The sequence below is a fragment of the Alligator mississippiensis genome, chromosome 1, assembly GCF_030867095.1.
Source record: "Alligator mississippiensis isolate rAllMis1 chromosome 1, rAllMis1, whole genome shotgun sequence".
NCBI lineage: Eukaryota > Metazoa > Chordata > Crocodylia > Alligatoridae > Alligator > Alligator mississippiensis.
This window is the reverse complement of record NC_081824.1, coordinates 340609454-340624945: the sequence shown is the minus strand read 5'-3', so window position 1 is coordinate 340624945 and position 15492 is coordinate 340609454. Positions and strand designations below refer to the sequence as shown.

Sequence of the window (15492 nt, the reverse complement as noted above, 5' to 3'; positions counted from 1 at the left end):
CTTGGACTTCAGTAGGTGCTGAATCAGTACTATTAGTTTATTTATTAAAATATAAGAGAACATTAATGATGATAGATTCAGAACGATGGAAGGGAAGCACTAGATCATGAAGTTATGGTCAAGTAGAGAAATTTGCTGCCACAGGATACCATTTAGTTAAACATATGAGAGAGGGTTTTCAAAGAGCTTGGTTATTTAATGGCTATTTATGATAATTGCATTTCTACTTAGATACCTAATACAGGTAATCAAATCCCCTCCTTCAAGCTGAAAGAGGATTCGTTCTGGATACCAGGAAGGAATTTTCTCCTTATATTGACCATAGTGTATAGCTGGCTGGGAGCAGTAGAGGGGCTTCTGCCCTACTCCAAAGCAGCCTTTCTAGATGCCTCTCCTATTGTGAACAAAGTATGTTCAAGTAAGTGTATTTCATTGTAACACAAAAATGTGCCATGTTAGCAGCATAGTTTCTATTTGTTTTACATAATTGTAATGTCCAAAAGCTAAATCAGGACCTGGCCCCATTTTGTTGTATTGTGAAGACCTTTTCTACTGAGGGCTTTATCAGTAAAAATTCACCAGAAAAATCTTAAGGCAGATACTGCATCCATACCAGGGCTTTTGCTGGCATACCTACAAGACAAAAAACAATCCCCCCTGTAATTCATACAGCTATGTTCACAAACCCTTTAAGGACAATCCTGACTGAAGGTATCCATTCGGAGAAGGCAAAAGTCCCCTGCATCCAATAGTTTGAATAAACTCATTTAGAATAACATGTGAGAAATAGATGGAAGAAACAGTAGGATGGAGAAGAAAGGGCAGATGAAGGAATCACTGGCAAACCAATTACTTTGCTGTCATTGCCATGGCAGGACAATGGCAATGCCCTCAACTTGCCTGCTTTTACCTGGATCTGTGCCATTTGTTCCTGGATTTGTGCCATGTAGCTGTGTGTGACGGTGCAACATGGCAATTTTGGGAAATGTTTGGGGTCCAGTAGATTGCTTTCGATTCTATAATCCCAGTTAGCAGGTATTGTATATTTAATTCAGGAGAGAATGGGAATAATAAAAGACTGATTTACCACTTCTTTACTCCAGGTTGCTGCAGTTTCAGTGATTTTGATCTTCTGAGGCTATGGAATTACTAGAGCAATGCTAGAGGAAGGCAATGATAAATCAGGTCTTCAGTGCCCACTTATAGGGACAAGCTGCAGCCTGTGACAGTGCTGAAATAGAAACCATAGGTAAGGCATTACCTCAGACAAGCTTTCAAGCTGCTTCCTCTGCTATATTGGGAAAATGTTGCAGAAAACAACCAGTGTGGCTGCTGTTACAGTTGTTATCTATGGCAGTTCTCAAATATTTCATTTTCTTTGCCACTCTTTGGAACATGTGCATTGTCCTGGAAACCACCAGTAGCTGGCCTATAACATTTTCAGGTGGAAACCACTAGCTATGGACTTCAGGGCTATGCGGTATCAAAGGCATCTCAATGGATTAGTACTTGATTAGTGTCAGAGACTGGTCCTCCCCTTGACGTGGTATAACTTTGAAAGGTTTAGAGGGTATTATGGTAGTTTAACACCCCTTAACTAATGATGGCTCCTATTTTAAGTGCCTTTATGATGTTTTTAAGGCAACCTGTGCCAAAACCTCAAGGCTCTGGGAAGGGCGGTCAGTGAGATTCCTCCTCAGCACCCTGCTGCTTCCCTGTCATTTTAATTGACTATCCTTCATACACTTTCGTAGTAGACAGATAAGTCCCGCTCTGAAACCACAACTGTCCAAAAAGCTGCTAAAAGCCACTTCTGGCAGCGCTGAGGTGGATGACACATCTCCTACCTACAGCACTACACGCGGCTTGCCCCTCTCCAGCTAAATCTGGCTGCAAAGGGAAAACAAGCAAATACTTTCGGATACGTATTTCTCCGATCAGCCGCCAGAGGATCTCGCAGCCAAGGAAGAGCCGTGCAAGTAGCAGCTCTTCCTTCCTTGCCAGGAGAAGAAAGCGACACAGCAGGACCTCACCTCCCTGCCAGCGAGTAGGACATCCATTCAGGAAGGCGTCGCGCATCTGGAACAGGGTGAAATCCGTCTGCATCTCAACCCTGCTCCAAAGCGAGGGGAGCACTGAAGCTCTGTATTATTCTTTTGCAAGGACTGGTTTTCTCCGAGGGTTTTTTTTTTTTTCCGCGCAGGGTGTATTTAGTGCCTGTACCACGGAGCCATCTGTCCTGCCTGCCTGTGCTCAGGGGGTGGGGCAGTGCCAGGGCGGGCGTCGCTCTCCTGGGCGCTCCGGGAGCTGTCCACATCCCGGGTGCTGAAACGGGGAGCTTCGGGGGGCGCCGAGCTGAAAGCGCGCATGCGCACACAGGAGGGACAACGGGGAACCCCTTCCACTTTCATTGTGCGGCTGGGAGAAGCAAGGTTTCATTTCCTTGCGTGTGGCGGTGATCTCATTTAGCTGGGCCAGGCCACAAAGACCTCTCACGAGCTCTTCCCGACTTCCCTGCTGTTAATTATTGCAGACAACTGTATACCAGCTCCAGTAAACGACTTGCTGTGCAGTCTGTCTGCTTTCATAGGCAACCAAGTACGGTCTTGCTAGAGCACTGCTTTTTCGCTTTGTTTCTCCTCTTGACTGAGCTGGAAAAACTGTTGCTGGACATTGTAAAAGCTTGCTTGCTACTCTTTCAAAATCGTCGGTGACTTTATGCTGGACTTTGCTAAAGTGAACTTTAACCGTATCGTTTTATTTCAACAGGGAAGACAAATCAGAGAGCCTGAATACTTGTATAAAACCTGCTACATGATCTCATGGTGAAGGAAAACCCATATTCCCCTTGCTCCCAAGAGAACAATTGTTTCCTTTAGTGAGTTTACGCGATGCTGTTAAATACTTTCCCGCCATAACGTGCACTTACACCCTCTGTCTTAATTGGCTTCATACACCTGGAAGACGGTTACTGATCTGGAGAGAAAAAAAGATGCCTAAAATTCATGAAACCTTGCAAACGAAGCATGTCAAAGCATTACAAAAGTAGGCTTTTCATTTGAATAAACATTTCAAAGGAAAACCTCAACATAGGTATTATGAATTGTAAGGGCCCGGCAATAAAAAAGAGCCTACATTTGAACTTCTGATCTCCCTCCTCCCCGCATTATACATACATACACACATATATACATACAGATATTTATCTATATATAAAACCAGGGCAGTCTACATTTGCACTTGATTCCCCTACTGGCGACGTGAGAGCTATGCACGTTTTATATAACAGGCGATTTGTATTAATTTACATTAATTGCAATTAAGTAAAGTCAACAAAAAAGAGAAAACTACTAAATAATCTGTTAACTGGAAGTGTCGTTTCCAAAAAATGTTCATCACTGGAATTAACTGCCTAGATCATGTCGGATTTCCTGTAATCTGTAGCATTCAAGCAATAAATAATTTAGGGCACAGAAATCCTTCTATCTCTGTAAATAACTACTTTTAGACTTCACATATAGGCTATTCTAATCGCAAGATTACAATTTTATGCGTAACCCTGTTTTGCACTTAATGGACATTTTGAAAGCCCTTTAAGAGGGAAAGGAAAGGATCAGGCTTGAAAATTTGACACTCTCACCCGAACAAACTTGTATGGGACTTTTTTTTTTTATCTACGTGTTTGCGTAAATGACCGCGCTGTCTTGGTTTGCACTCTGAAGTAGTGAGGGAGATGGCTGTTACTTGGATATGGGTAGTAAAAAGCTAGGGAAGTTAATAAAAGCACTTTAAAGGCAGTATAATAATAGAGGGTGTTCAGATTATTACTTGGCTTGAATACATTTTGGGTCAATCTTACTTCCCAACCCTCATTTCCTACCAGCAGAAAATAAATAGTTTAGAAGTACCCATTGGAAAAGTCGTTCTTTTTTAAAGCTGGGCTGTCTGCTGTGTTATCCGCTCCAACATCTAAACCACCTCTAATCACCTTCGATAGTCCTGAATGGGCAATCAGCCGGCCCATTTGGCACCACAGCTGTCAAGCAGGCACGCTGAATGCCCGCTTGGGCTAATTACCCTGGAATTCCCTCCCAGCAGGACTGCATTATCGGGCTCCCCTCCCCCGGGCGTCTGGGGACCCGGAGGTGGCAGCCTCGGGATCGGTGCCACCCTTCTCCTGATTGCAATGGGGAGAGACCTCCCCGCGAGTGCCAGGCAATGCACAGCGATGAAGCGCCGGGCTTGCTCTTCTACCGCCCCTCAGCAGTTGTCAAGGCGCTTCTCCTCATGAGAAGCAAACCAGAGGGGATGGGTCCCTGCTAGTGGGGATGGATCGAGCCCTGGCAGAGCAGCTCCCTAGGAGAAATTACCCCTGACGCCTGGCCTCTAATTGCACCGGGGATTCTCCTCCTCCCCCACTTCTCCTGGTGTGCATTGTTACGGAAGGGGGTGGGGGAAGGCTGCTCGGACACCTGCTCCTGTCGGACCACCCGGGTACCTGTTGGTCAGTGCTAGGAGGCAGGGTGCTGCTCCACGTCCATCGCTCCTCTCCGCTCGGGCTCCCGCGCCGTGCTGCAGTGCCGGGTCCGGGGTAGGTGAGCCGCTGGGGGGATTGGTGCTCTACTTTTTCCGCCTGTTGTTCTGGCGGGGTCTGGCCGTACGCAACCTAAGGTGCCTGGCTAATGCCATTCTGGGAAGCAGGAGGGGCCGCGTCCTTCCTCCAGACAACTGATTGTCTGTGGGGTGGGGGAAACAACGCTGGAGCGCCGGAGCTGCTGCACACCTGTCACACCGTGGAGCCTGATTTATACCTGGAGCTGGACGGACCTCCTCGGGGCTTTTCTGGAGCACTTTAAAGGGGGATATCCTCTTCGAGAACCCAGGAGAAGAGGACAAGAGCTTCATGCAATTCCCCTCCTCTCCCCCATGTGAATATTCCTGCAACATATATATCGTGCTTATCCTTCTCCATTCAACTGTACCTTTTACCTGGCCGGAGTGGCTCAGATCATGTCAGCTAAGCTTCTAGTGGCTTTCTTCCTCCTCTCTGTATTCCAAGCCTGGTAAGTCTGCCCTGTGCGCTGCTTCTAGTTTGGGAATGATGAAGCGGGGAGGGGGGTGTTTTCTTTTCCCCACCTGTGTGTGTGATGCTGGAATGTCACCCCCAGAGAGTTTGCAAGGTACTTAGTCCGGGAAGCACATCAGGCTGCGCTCTCCTTTCATTTTTACCCCCATGATGCTCTGCAATAGCATTAGCCAGGTCTACACCAGGCAGTGGGTATCCAACTCCTCCACAGAGAGGGAATTGCCCTCCAAGCCGGGTCTTACATTCTTATTGCTAAGCTCAGGGTTGTCACTTGGAGTCTGAAGCTCGTTAGGCTTTGAGCTTGGATAATGCCTCTCCACCTTACCTGGCTTTGCAGAAAAGTTTTTTCCTTACTTCTCATGTTAGGGAATTAACCCAGCCTTGCCAATGCTTACTGACACGGTACTAAAGCAGGCGCGGGCTGCCAGGGCTTGCTAACCGGATTGTGTGTGCAGCTGTTCCCACTTAATAGACATGTTGCAGTTCCTTTCATGTACCAGGCATTGTCCGACTAGGTCAGGGATGTCACTGAAACAAGGAGGTCGGGGGTTTTTTGTTTTTCCCTTCCTTCATTTTAGCCTTCTCAATCCTTGGCTGCAGGATTTGATAAGGCAGAAAGCTTGGGAGGGCAAAGGCAGGATGCTCTGCCTGCAGGCAAGTGAGGTCAGTCTAGAAGAGCAGGCAAGCCCAAGCCCCGAGTCACCAAAGGGGCACTGCAAAAAGTCCTTTGAATCTCCTGTGATGTTGATTTCTCAGAAGGATCACAGCAGTCCTTTGGTGCTTGGATCAAAACAGCAAGCGAGGTGCTTTCCTCTGGGGGTGTTTATCTAAAACATGGAAATATCCTTGCTGGAAATCTAACTGTGGAAATGCCACCCTGGGAAATCCTCTGAGATTACCTCTGTGGGTCCCCAGGAACCTCTCCCCTCCCTGACCCCTCCCCCCCCACTCCTCCTTTTTACTTCCTAGGGATAATCCCTACCTCACCCGAGTTGCATTCAAGTGGGCTGCAGCACTGAAGGAGTAAATTACTCGGGACTGGGCCTTCCAGCAGCTCCAAGGACCAAGTCCTTAAGTGAGGGAAGCTACCTTGTTACTGAGTTTTAGAATAAAATGAATGAAGATGTGTCAAAAATGTAAATGATTTCCAACTTCTTACACTATAGACCAATTACTAGGACCTACTGAAAGGCTGGGGGGTGCTGAGGAAGGAAAGGTGAAAGAAAAGCAACCTCCCCCCCAAAAAAAACAAAAAACCAAAAACCCAAACCAAAACAAAAAAAAAAACCCAGACATCAAGAACGCCTCCTCCAGCTCCTGTAAGGAGATGCCCCAGCATTTATTCCTATCTGGATACCAAATACTGTAAACTCAAGCCAAACCCAGCATTTCTCATTGGATACCATTATTGAAGACCATTAAGTCTCCTACATAATAACTGCAGGGAACCCAGCCAGAGGAATCCCTCCCTAACAGAGCAGCTGCAGTGAAGTGAAAAAGATAGACAAGTTTGGAGTTAATTTGCTTCCTCTCTTCCTCACTCCCCCACCCCACAAGCAAACCATCTCTTTTTTAATCATTTTCAAGCACTGAGATGCTAATTCCTGGTTACATGGACAATTAGATTTTTTTTTTCCCAGACGGTGTGTGCCAGTGCTTCCCTCTTAGTTCCCCTTATGCTGTAGTAGTACTGCTTCACTGGATGTTCAATTTTTCCTCCATCCCACAAAATTCCAGATCTACCCCTTTGATTATGACTGACAAGTATTAAGGTCTGAAATGCAAGATCTCAGAACTGAGGCTAGAGAAAACTGTACCTCTTGTCAAGAGATCACTTGCACATACTGGTTTCAAGCTTCCTCCTTTGTTGTGTTCCTTGTGTACCTCACTTTTGTCTTTTCATAATAAAGCCTTGGTTACCTAATGAGGATTTGGAGGGCTGACAGGTCTGCTGCCTATTTCCTAAATGCCAAGGATTGAGTCCTAATTTTCCTGTAAATGTCAAAAAGGCTCAAGGTCTGGGAATATGGCTGTCACTCCTGGAAGTGAGAACTAAGCAATGAAACTGCAGCCTTAAAGCTTAGTAAGATCTTAATTGTTCAGAGGCAAACAAGGGAGGTAATAAATTGCTTGCAAAAAAATTACATAATGTACATCACTGTAGTTAGCATAGATTACTTTGAATAATTTTAGCCACCTCTCTCTCCACCCCCAGTTGCAATCAAACACCTAGTTAGGCACACAAAACCTCCAGGGTGAAGCTCTGTGGAAAGCAATCCACTGAAGGGAGAAGATTTAAAAGACTTGGCAGTTATCAGATTTTTGTTGATTATTGGTTTTAAGGAAGCTGCAAACTAATGTGTAAACCATTTTATAACACTGAGAGGATGAAATTAATTCAGTCCTCATTGAAACCTGCAGCCTGCATGGTAGGTGCAGCTCAGGCCAGAATTTAGCTGGTCCTTGGCTCACATTCACCCAACCAAGCAGGTTGTTAGTTGTGGGACACAAGCTATGTGTATCTAAATGATACATTGTTTGCACGCAGTTCAATGAATCTAGCATTGTAAATATGTGACTTATCAGGAGGCTCAAAAGAAAAGAAAACATCTTAGATTGAGTGACACACATGGGCAAGATGATCTGAAAATTGCAGCTTATGCTCCACAAAATAAACTTTCATCATTTCAAACACACTCCCATTCAGTTCTTAACTATTCACATGTGATCCTACAAGCTTTCCACACAAAGGACTCTCAGTGCCTCCATTTAGAGATGTTTTTATATAGATTCCATAATCAAGAAAAAAGACCTTTACATTTGGCTTATTCTTTGCAACAGCCTCAAAAAGGATTCTAAAAGGCCATCTTAATTTCTTGTGTGTATTTTCCCCCCATTTATATGGCATGCCTGCAGTGGTATATTGACGGGAAGGGATGGGGGGCCATGCCCTGGGGCACCCCATCCCTCCCCTCTCCTCCCCACCCCGCTTGGCAGCAGATGGGGAGGACGCATATGGAAGCATTAGCTCCCCGGTGCCAGAGACCCATGGTGCGCTACTGCATTCCTGTAACAAGCAATCCAGGCATATTTAAAAGCACATACAAAATGCATATACAATTTAGGCACATTTAAAAGCATATACTTTATTCTTATTTTGTATCATTGTTGGTGGGTGAATGTACATGAGAAAGACAGAAGGGGAGAGGGAATGCAAAGTACTGTAACACCTACCAAAGGAGAAACAAACTCCAAAATTAACTCAGTGAAAACCCTGAGTTAATGCATAAAAGTAGCAAGGTGCCTAGAAAATAAACAAATTGGCACTGGGAGAAGGGGAAGAGCAAAGTCAAGGGTCTAAGGCCTGGTCAATGCTTGCAGTGAAAACTGAACTTTGACTTGAGCAGATCCTTGGTGTGGACAAGACCCATGAATTTTATACTCAAGGCACAAAGCCATAGAGAATAAGTGGTCAGTTTTTAGGCTGGAAAGTAGTAAACACTGGGGTCCCCCAGGGATCTGTGTTGGGACCAGTGCTGTTTAACATATTCATAAATGGTCTGGAAAAGGGGGTGAGTAGTAAGGAGGCCAAACTTGTGGATGACATAGAATTATTCAACGTGGTAAAGACCAAGGCAGACTATGAGGAACTACAAAAGGATATGGCACATTTGAGCAAACGGGCAACTAAATGGCAGGTGCAATGCAATGTAGATAAGTGTAAAGTGATGCACCTTGGCAAAAATAACCCAAACTATACCTACAGTATGGTGGGCTCTTCATTAACTGTTACCACACAGGAAAGAGGTCTGGGAATCGTTGTGGACAGCTTGCTAAAAACAGCAGCTCAGTGCTCAGCAGCCATCAAAACGGCAAATAAATAAAATAAAATGAAATAAAATAAAAATGTAGGAATTATTAAGAAGAGAACTGTAAATTAAACTGAAAGTCTCATGCCTCTTCATAAATCTATACCTTGAATACTGTGTCCAATTCTGGTCCCTACATCTCAAGGATATAAAAGATCTAGAGGAAGTCCAGAGCAGGGCAACAAGGATGACTGGTGGTATGCAGTGCCTCCCCTATGAGGAGAGGGACTAAAGAGGCTAGACTTATAAAGTTTAGAAAAGAGACACTTGAGGGGGACATGATAAATGTTTACAAGGTATTAAACAGTGAAGAGAAAGTAAATTGGGATTTATTATTTACTCTTTCTCAACACAAGAACTAGGGGGGTCACAAAATTAAACTAGCAGGTAGTAAGCTTAAAACTAACAAAGGAAGTTATTATGCGTTGTGTGAAAAATTACAGTATAGATCTCACTGCAACCAGATATTGTGGAAGCTGTCAATTTAGCCAGATTCAAAAAAGGGACTGAACACATTATTGGAGGAAAGGGATATCAGTAGCTATTGAGCATGGCAGTTAGGGATACAGCCTCTGGATCAGAACTTCTTTGACCTTAAATGCAGCAGACTGCAAGTGACAGGAACAGTAAAAACAAAACAATCCTGGTCATACCCAGTTCTATTTCCCTTTCAGCATCTACTCTCCATCACTGGGTGACATGGCATACTGGGCAAGATAGAGCTATTCTTATGTATATTCTTGTTCTTGTGCAGTCATTTTCATCTGTGCAAAATAGCATCAGATCAGAAAGGCAACTTGTAAGGTAGAAGGCACAGATATTACCCTCCCTCTATCCTCCATGTACGTTTCTTGTCAGTTTGAGCTTCCCAGATGTTCTTGAGGGATCAAGTAGTAGACACCAAGATACTAAGAACTCAAACTATTAAAAGCTTCATAAATTAAGTTCAACCCTTTACCTTGCACTTGGGAAGGAGCTACACTGGCAAAAACAGTTTCCTACATGTGAAAGCCACACTAACTGGGCAGTCACATCCTGCACTAGCTGACAATCTAGTTGTTATCTCATTTTATTACTATAGTCATAAAATACGGATAATCCAGCTCTTAAAGAAAGAAGAATTTTAGCTTTCAAAATCCCCCTGGTATGGAACTGTAGAAATAGTATCATTAAAAGTGTAAGGCTTTGATTCTGAGATTCAGACTGACTTACGCAATGTATTTATGTGCTTGTGGTAATCCATATTACATTCAAGAAGCAAGTTCTTAATTCTAAGCCCTGTATGACAGTAGGTTCTGAATTTTAAAAGTACTGAGAATATAATAATTTATTAATAGGATGAAATGATCAGTAAGTATTAAAAGATCTGAATTTTTAATATTCTTATTAGCCTGCTGTGCAGGAGATGAATCAGTTGTGTTGAAAAAGTCATATTATAATACTGCAGGATATTCACTCACCATGGGAATCTGACAAGTTAACAACTATAGGTAGGTTGAATGTATGTATGAGTATGTGCATGTGCATGCTGGGGAGAAAGAAGAGAGGATAGACCTAGTTTGATACCTGCATTAATTCACATCTTAAAGTCCCACTTGGACGTAATGGTAGAAGATGACTTACACATTTAGTATCCCATATTTTTTTATCACTAACAGCATATCCTTTAACAAACTTCAAAAAAATTGGTAGCTGTTCTGCAACAAGGAACTCCAAAACTTTTTCAAGTGTCTGAGGCAATTTTGTGACAATATAAATTCAGATTGAATTCTTAAAAGATAACATCTAATTTTTTTTTAACACAGTTCTAGGAAGGTTGAAGAAGATGAATATGAAGATGTAACAGCTAACCAAAAATGGGTATTAGCTCCAAAAACACAAGACACAGATGTGACTCTCATACTGAACAAGTTGCTGAGAGAATATGACAAAAAATTACGGCCAGATATTGGAAGTAAGTGCTCTCTCTTTTTTTTCTTTATAGGAGAGAAAAGATATAAGAGTAAACAGATGGTATTATTTTGTGTTTCTATGACTCGGTTGTGTGCACAACACTAAGATTGGGAATGAAATTTTTTCAGTTTGGGAAGGTTCAACCCTAGAATTCTAATGCAGATGTTTAATGGCAGCATCTCATGGCAATTTTTAAATGCTGTTTCTCACTGGACCATTGAAGACATCTTAATACAGTCAGGACTATTTTAAACATGGGCAGGTTGAAGGACAAGAAGTCTACATGGCCAGCCTACCAGATCTCTTGGCAGGTCATTGGAAAAGTCAGAAATAAACTTATTTCTGAACAAGACAGCCAAACAAAGCAAAGAAAATCCCAAACAACCCACCCCACTCTAAGCCCACAGCTCTGTGCACCCCGATGAATGATAAAAATAACACGGGATGATGGGGGAACAGATAATAACTTGTTTGTCTTCAGCATCTGGCTGTCTTGGGGGGAAAAGATGGACTGACAAAATCTAACTAATGTTATTTACACTATAATTCAACCTTAGTGTGGCAGAATTTATGGCATAATTTTACCCCTAATTCTTTCAGAGTAATTCTCCACTGGATTGTGTGGCCAGTTTGCATAATGTGCTATTAATATATTTTTAGAAAAGTGAGGGATCATGAGCAAAACAGAACTCGGGTGACAGTACATTATTTTACTGGCTAGTGCTCCGATGAGATTTGAGGCAAGCAGGATGAGGCTGCAGACAATCCTTATTTATTTAACAGGTGCCAACCAGTTAGACCCTAGTACAATACTAGCAAATAGTACCTAATACTAATAGAATAGCTGGAAAGGAACCTTTTTAATAATTTTGTTTTACTGTACTTAGGGACCATGTTTGACATATCTGTGTTATCTTTTCCTCACACTAATTTGTCAGACTAGATTTGGATAATCTTCAATACCTGATGGGGTAAATGCTTTTCTAAATCCTAAGAGTAACATAGTTCCCAGTCAGCATTAACATCTGCAAGAAGTTTGAGGAAAGATACTTTATTTCACTCTGTATTCCATGTCCTCACATCACTAACTTGAACGAAGAGGATATATTATGGTTATGTCCACATGGCACAAGATAATCCTCCAGAATTTTAGTACCAGTTTCCATAAGAGTAGTTGTAACACATTTTTCAAACACTGAAAGATTATTTACTGATAAAATAATTTTGCTTTTCTCTTCTGAATCGTTCTTAAATCTTGTTTTAGTTTACCTAGTAGTTTTTTTCTACAGTTTTCACCAAAACAGTACATTAAAATGATCAATAAAATTATATATAATAAAATAACAGTATTTATACAAATTTCTATTTAAAAGAGTTAAATCACACATTGCCTCATGTATGTTACCAGAGAGAGATTCTGCAGTTCAGTGTTGCAGTTTATTTACCGTAATTTTTTATAAGGATCCCTGGCAACACTACCTTTATCTACTGTAATTTTTTACAAGGACCCCTGGCAGCACTCCCAGACATCAACAAACTTCTTCCTACAGCAGCCATGTGATATAGAGAAGTAACATTCACATTTAATAGATAAGAAATTGACTCACTTGCCCACAGTCACACAAAGAGCTTGCAGTATTGTGCTCAAGTCTTTTGAAGCCTAGTTCAGTATTATGACCACAAGCTTCAAGGTATATCAATTTATGGCTAGAGATAAATGAAGAACGCTAAACCTTCTTCCTTATCTGAAGCATGTGTAGCATGAAGGAACCAGGAAAAAGTGCATTAGATACCATGGTGCATAAAAGACAAATGCACAGTTTGGAACACTAATTAAGAATAGTTTTACAGAAGTGCAGGTAATGCCACTGAGTAAACTGTTAAGGCCAAAATTAAGCTAATTGAAAACACCAGAGGTTAAATCCTGTACGGGGACACATTAACTTGCTCTTTAGGGGGTTTCTGTTAGTTCAGCATTTTCTGAAAGCAAATCTGCTACTCCACAAAGCAATGACCAAACACCATTTTATGCAACGTGCTTGGTCAGGATATTCACAAACGGGTGCTTCAAGTTAGGCTTCTACATAGATGGCCTGATTTTTCAAAAGCACTGAGCACCCAGCACCTGCTGCCAGTAGGAATTTCTGTTTGCTCAGTGCATTTGGAATTTAGGTCACTTACATAGATGACTAACTACAGATTTAGGAAGCCAGCTTTAGGGTCCTCTTTTTGAAAACTTCAAGGGTTTGTGGTGTGGCAGAGCACATCTATCATACAGTGAAGCCATCCATGGTCTTTTATTCTGCCCAGGATATCTGAGTGTTCACATACCAGACTTGAACAATTTAGTATTCCAGCACGGACACCATTTCCAGATCAGGCAGAAGGCAGGGCTGGGTGGAAGCTTAGAAACCTGAGTGGTTCAGGGCATGAGCTTTCATAGGCAACAGCATACTATCCCTTACTGAGTGACCTGCTGCCTATACATGAGCTCCAACACATTCTAGTTAGAATGCTCTAGCATTGCCACAATGTCATGTGTATTAAGTCCCCTGAATTTCAAAATGGCTGCAGGAGCACTTTAACTAAAACCCATTGAATGGGGACTTAATACATGTGACACTGTAGTGTTTTAGTTAGAGGGGCTTTCTAGGAACTGCTCTAATTAAAATGCCCTGCCCCCTCTCACTCTTGAGCACACATACAGGCAGTTTAAAAGCACAAGAGATTCAGTGTTTGAAAGCACTGTAGAATTACTCTCTTTCCAAAGCTACCCCTTCATGGATGAAAATGGTAGGATACCACATTTGCAGCTATAGGGTGCTTCAAGTTTTAGATGAGCCTGAATGTACAACCTAAACATAAGGCAAAGCTACTACAGGTACTTTGATCTAATACTTTCAAAACAGGTAAAGGAAATTGTTGGGGTTTCAAAATCAAAGCAACATCTAACTAATGATGTCATTGTCTGGTCCTGCTGCCTAACATGTGCCATGGGTTTTTTCCTTTAAAAATATCACAGCATGTGGGGTAGGAGATTGATTTTAACTGTTGTTTTTTGGCAGTTTTCCATTATGTCATAGAGCAATAATTACTTTCTGAATTGAAAAGAAAAAATCTTCTTAAATTTCACAGCTTATACCACAGCTTTGGTAAAAATGACTTTTCAAGGAAAGGTTGCATCTTTCCTACTCACTTTTTGGCTATAATTGTGTGGCTAACCACACCAACTCCAACTGGCCCAGGGAACAGGAGCATCCAATCTTGCCTGCAGACCTTTTCTGCAGTGCTTCCAAAGCCAGATGCTCAAGAGCCAGATTCAAGCCTAGTGAAGTGACAGGAACAACACATTTCCTCCAGTGGGTTTTGCATCAAGCCCTGAGTGCATACCAGACAATTCCCTCCCCATATACTCTGGATTATGATCTGACATTTAGTCAGAGAACAACTGCTATCCCTTCATATTTATTAACCTAATTGCATGAAAAATAATGGGCCCTGATTTAGGAGATTTAATATTGCCTGAGATCTAGAAAACATGACACATATCAAACCTCCATTCATTGGTCAGATTTTGCCATTTCCTTAAATTTTCCATCTGATGTTAGAACCTGGTCCAGTGTTGCATAAAAGTAGTAAATCAACAGCTATGCCAAAATACATTCCTTTCAATTTAGTTTATTTAAGTGGAATTATAATGTCCACTTAGCTTACGTACAGTTTAGTTTGTGAATGACCTTACAAACAAGTGAAAGCTAGTTTCACCGTACTATCTTATTTAGATTTAATTTTTTTTTGATAGAGTTTATCTTGCACTCTCAGAGAAAATAGAGAAAATGTTATTGTTTCAAAAGTAATTTTTTTAACCTCTTATGGACAGAGCCATTGTATTCTGTAATGTAATTTTATATCTAAAATATAACGTGCTGTTCATTCTATTTTTGGTAACAGTCACCTTACCACTATGAAAGGCTTTCAGTGGGAGAAACTTCACATACAAAACAGAGATTAATATGAAATAAGCACATAGAAAGCAGAACTCCTACCCCCAACCTAGACATGTGGTCAAGGAATAGTAAGCTGTAACACTTATGTAACTAAGGCACTGAGTTTATGTTACCCAACAACTATAGCAGCTTTCTGGCACACTTTCAGTGCCATCCTATATCTTGGCAAAAGGATTGCCTACAGTAGGAAGGCCCATTCTTACTTCTTGTTAGCTAATGTGATAACTACCATAAGACAGTGATGCCATGGTAAAGCAGATTGTAACTGGTGCCCTTTTGGTGGCGTGCAACCAGATGCAATGCGGGTTTTTTGGTCTTTGCCTCTGGGCCTTGTTCAACAGCCAGTGCTTATCTTAATATCTATGCCTATCTGCTAGGCCTCTGTTCTCACCTGCCATGACTTTGATTTTCTTTACTTAGACTGGGAAGCTACCACAGGTTAGGAATTTCAGGCAAGACTAATGGCTGTTTCCTTGAGGCTCCTACCTCACTTTTCACCCTGGCCATTCACCAACCAGCTGTTACATCATACATGCTCAAAGTCCTTTTAGGTCAATTCTGTGTCAATAATAATCAT

The 15492-nt window shown here is 42.1% G+C and overlaps 1 protein-coding gene across 2 annotated transcripts in view; it reads left to right on the top strand.

The window, feature by feature from the left end:
* Window positions 1–3809: 3809 nt before the first annotated feature.
* The window catches only part of LOC132247760 (gamma-aminobutyric acid receptor subunit gamma-3-like), a 175677-nt gene continuing 163994 nt past the window's right edge, over window positions 3810–15492 (top strand). The window contains exons 1-2 of one of the 2 annotated variants that reach the window (XM_059720964.1): window positions 3810–5063; window positions 10761–10909. In XM_059720964.1, the coding sequence (XP_059576947.1) occupies window positions 5011–5063; window positions 10761–10909 (202 nt within the window). In that variant the 5' untranslated portion in view covers window positions 3810–5010. The remainder of the gene's footprint in view (window positions 5064–10760; window positions 10910–15492) is intronic. The other variant, XM_059720965.1, reaches the window with a different exon arrangement.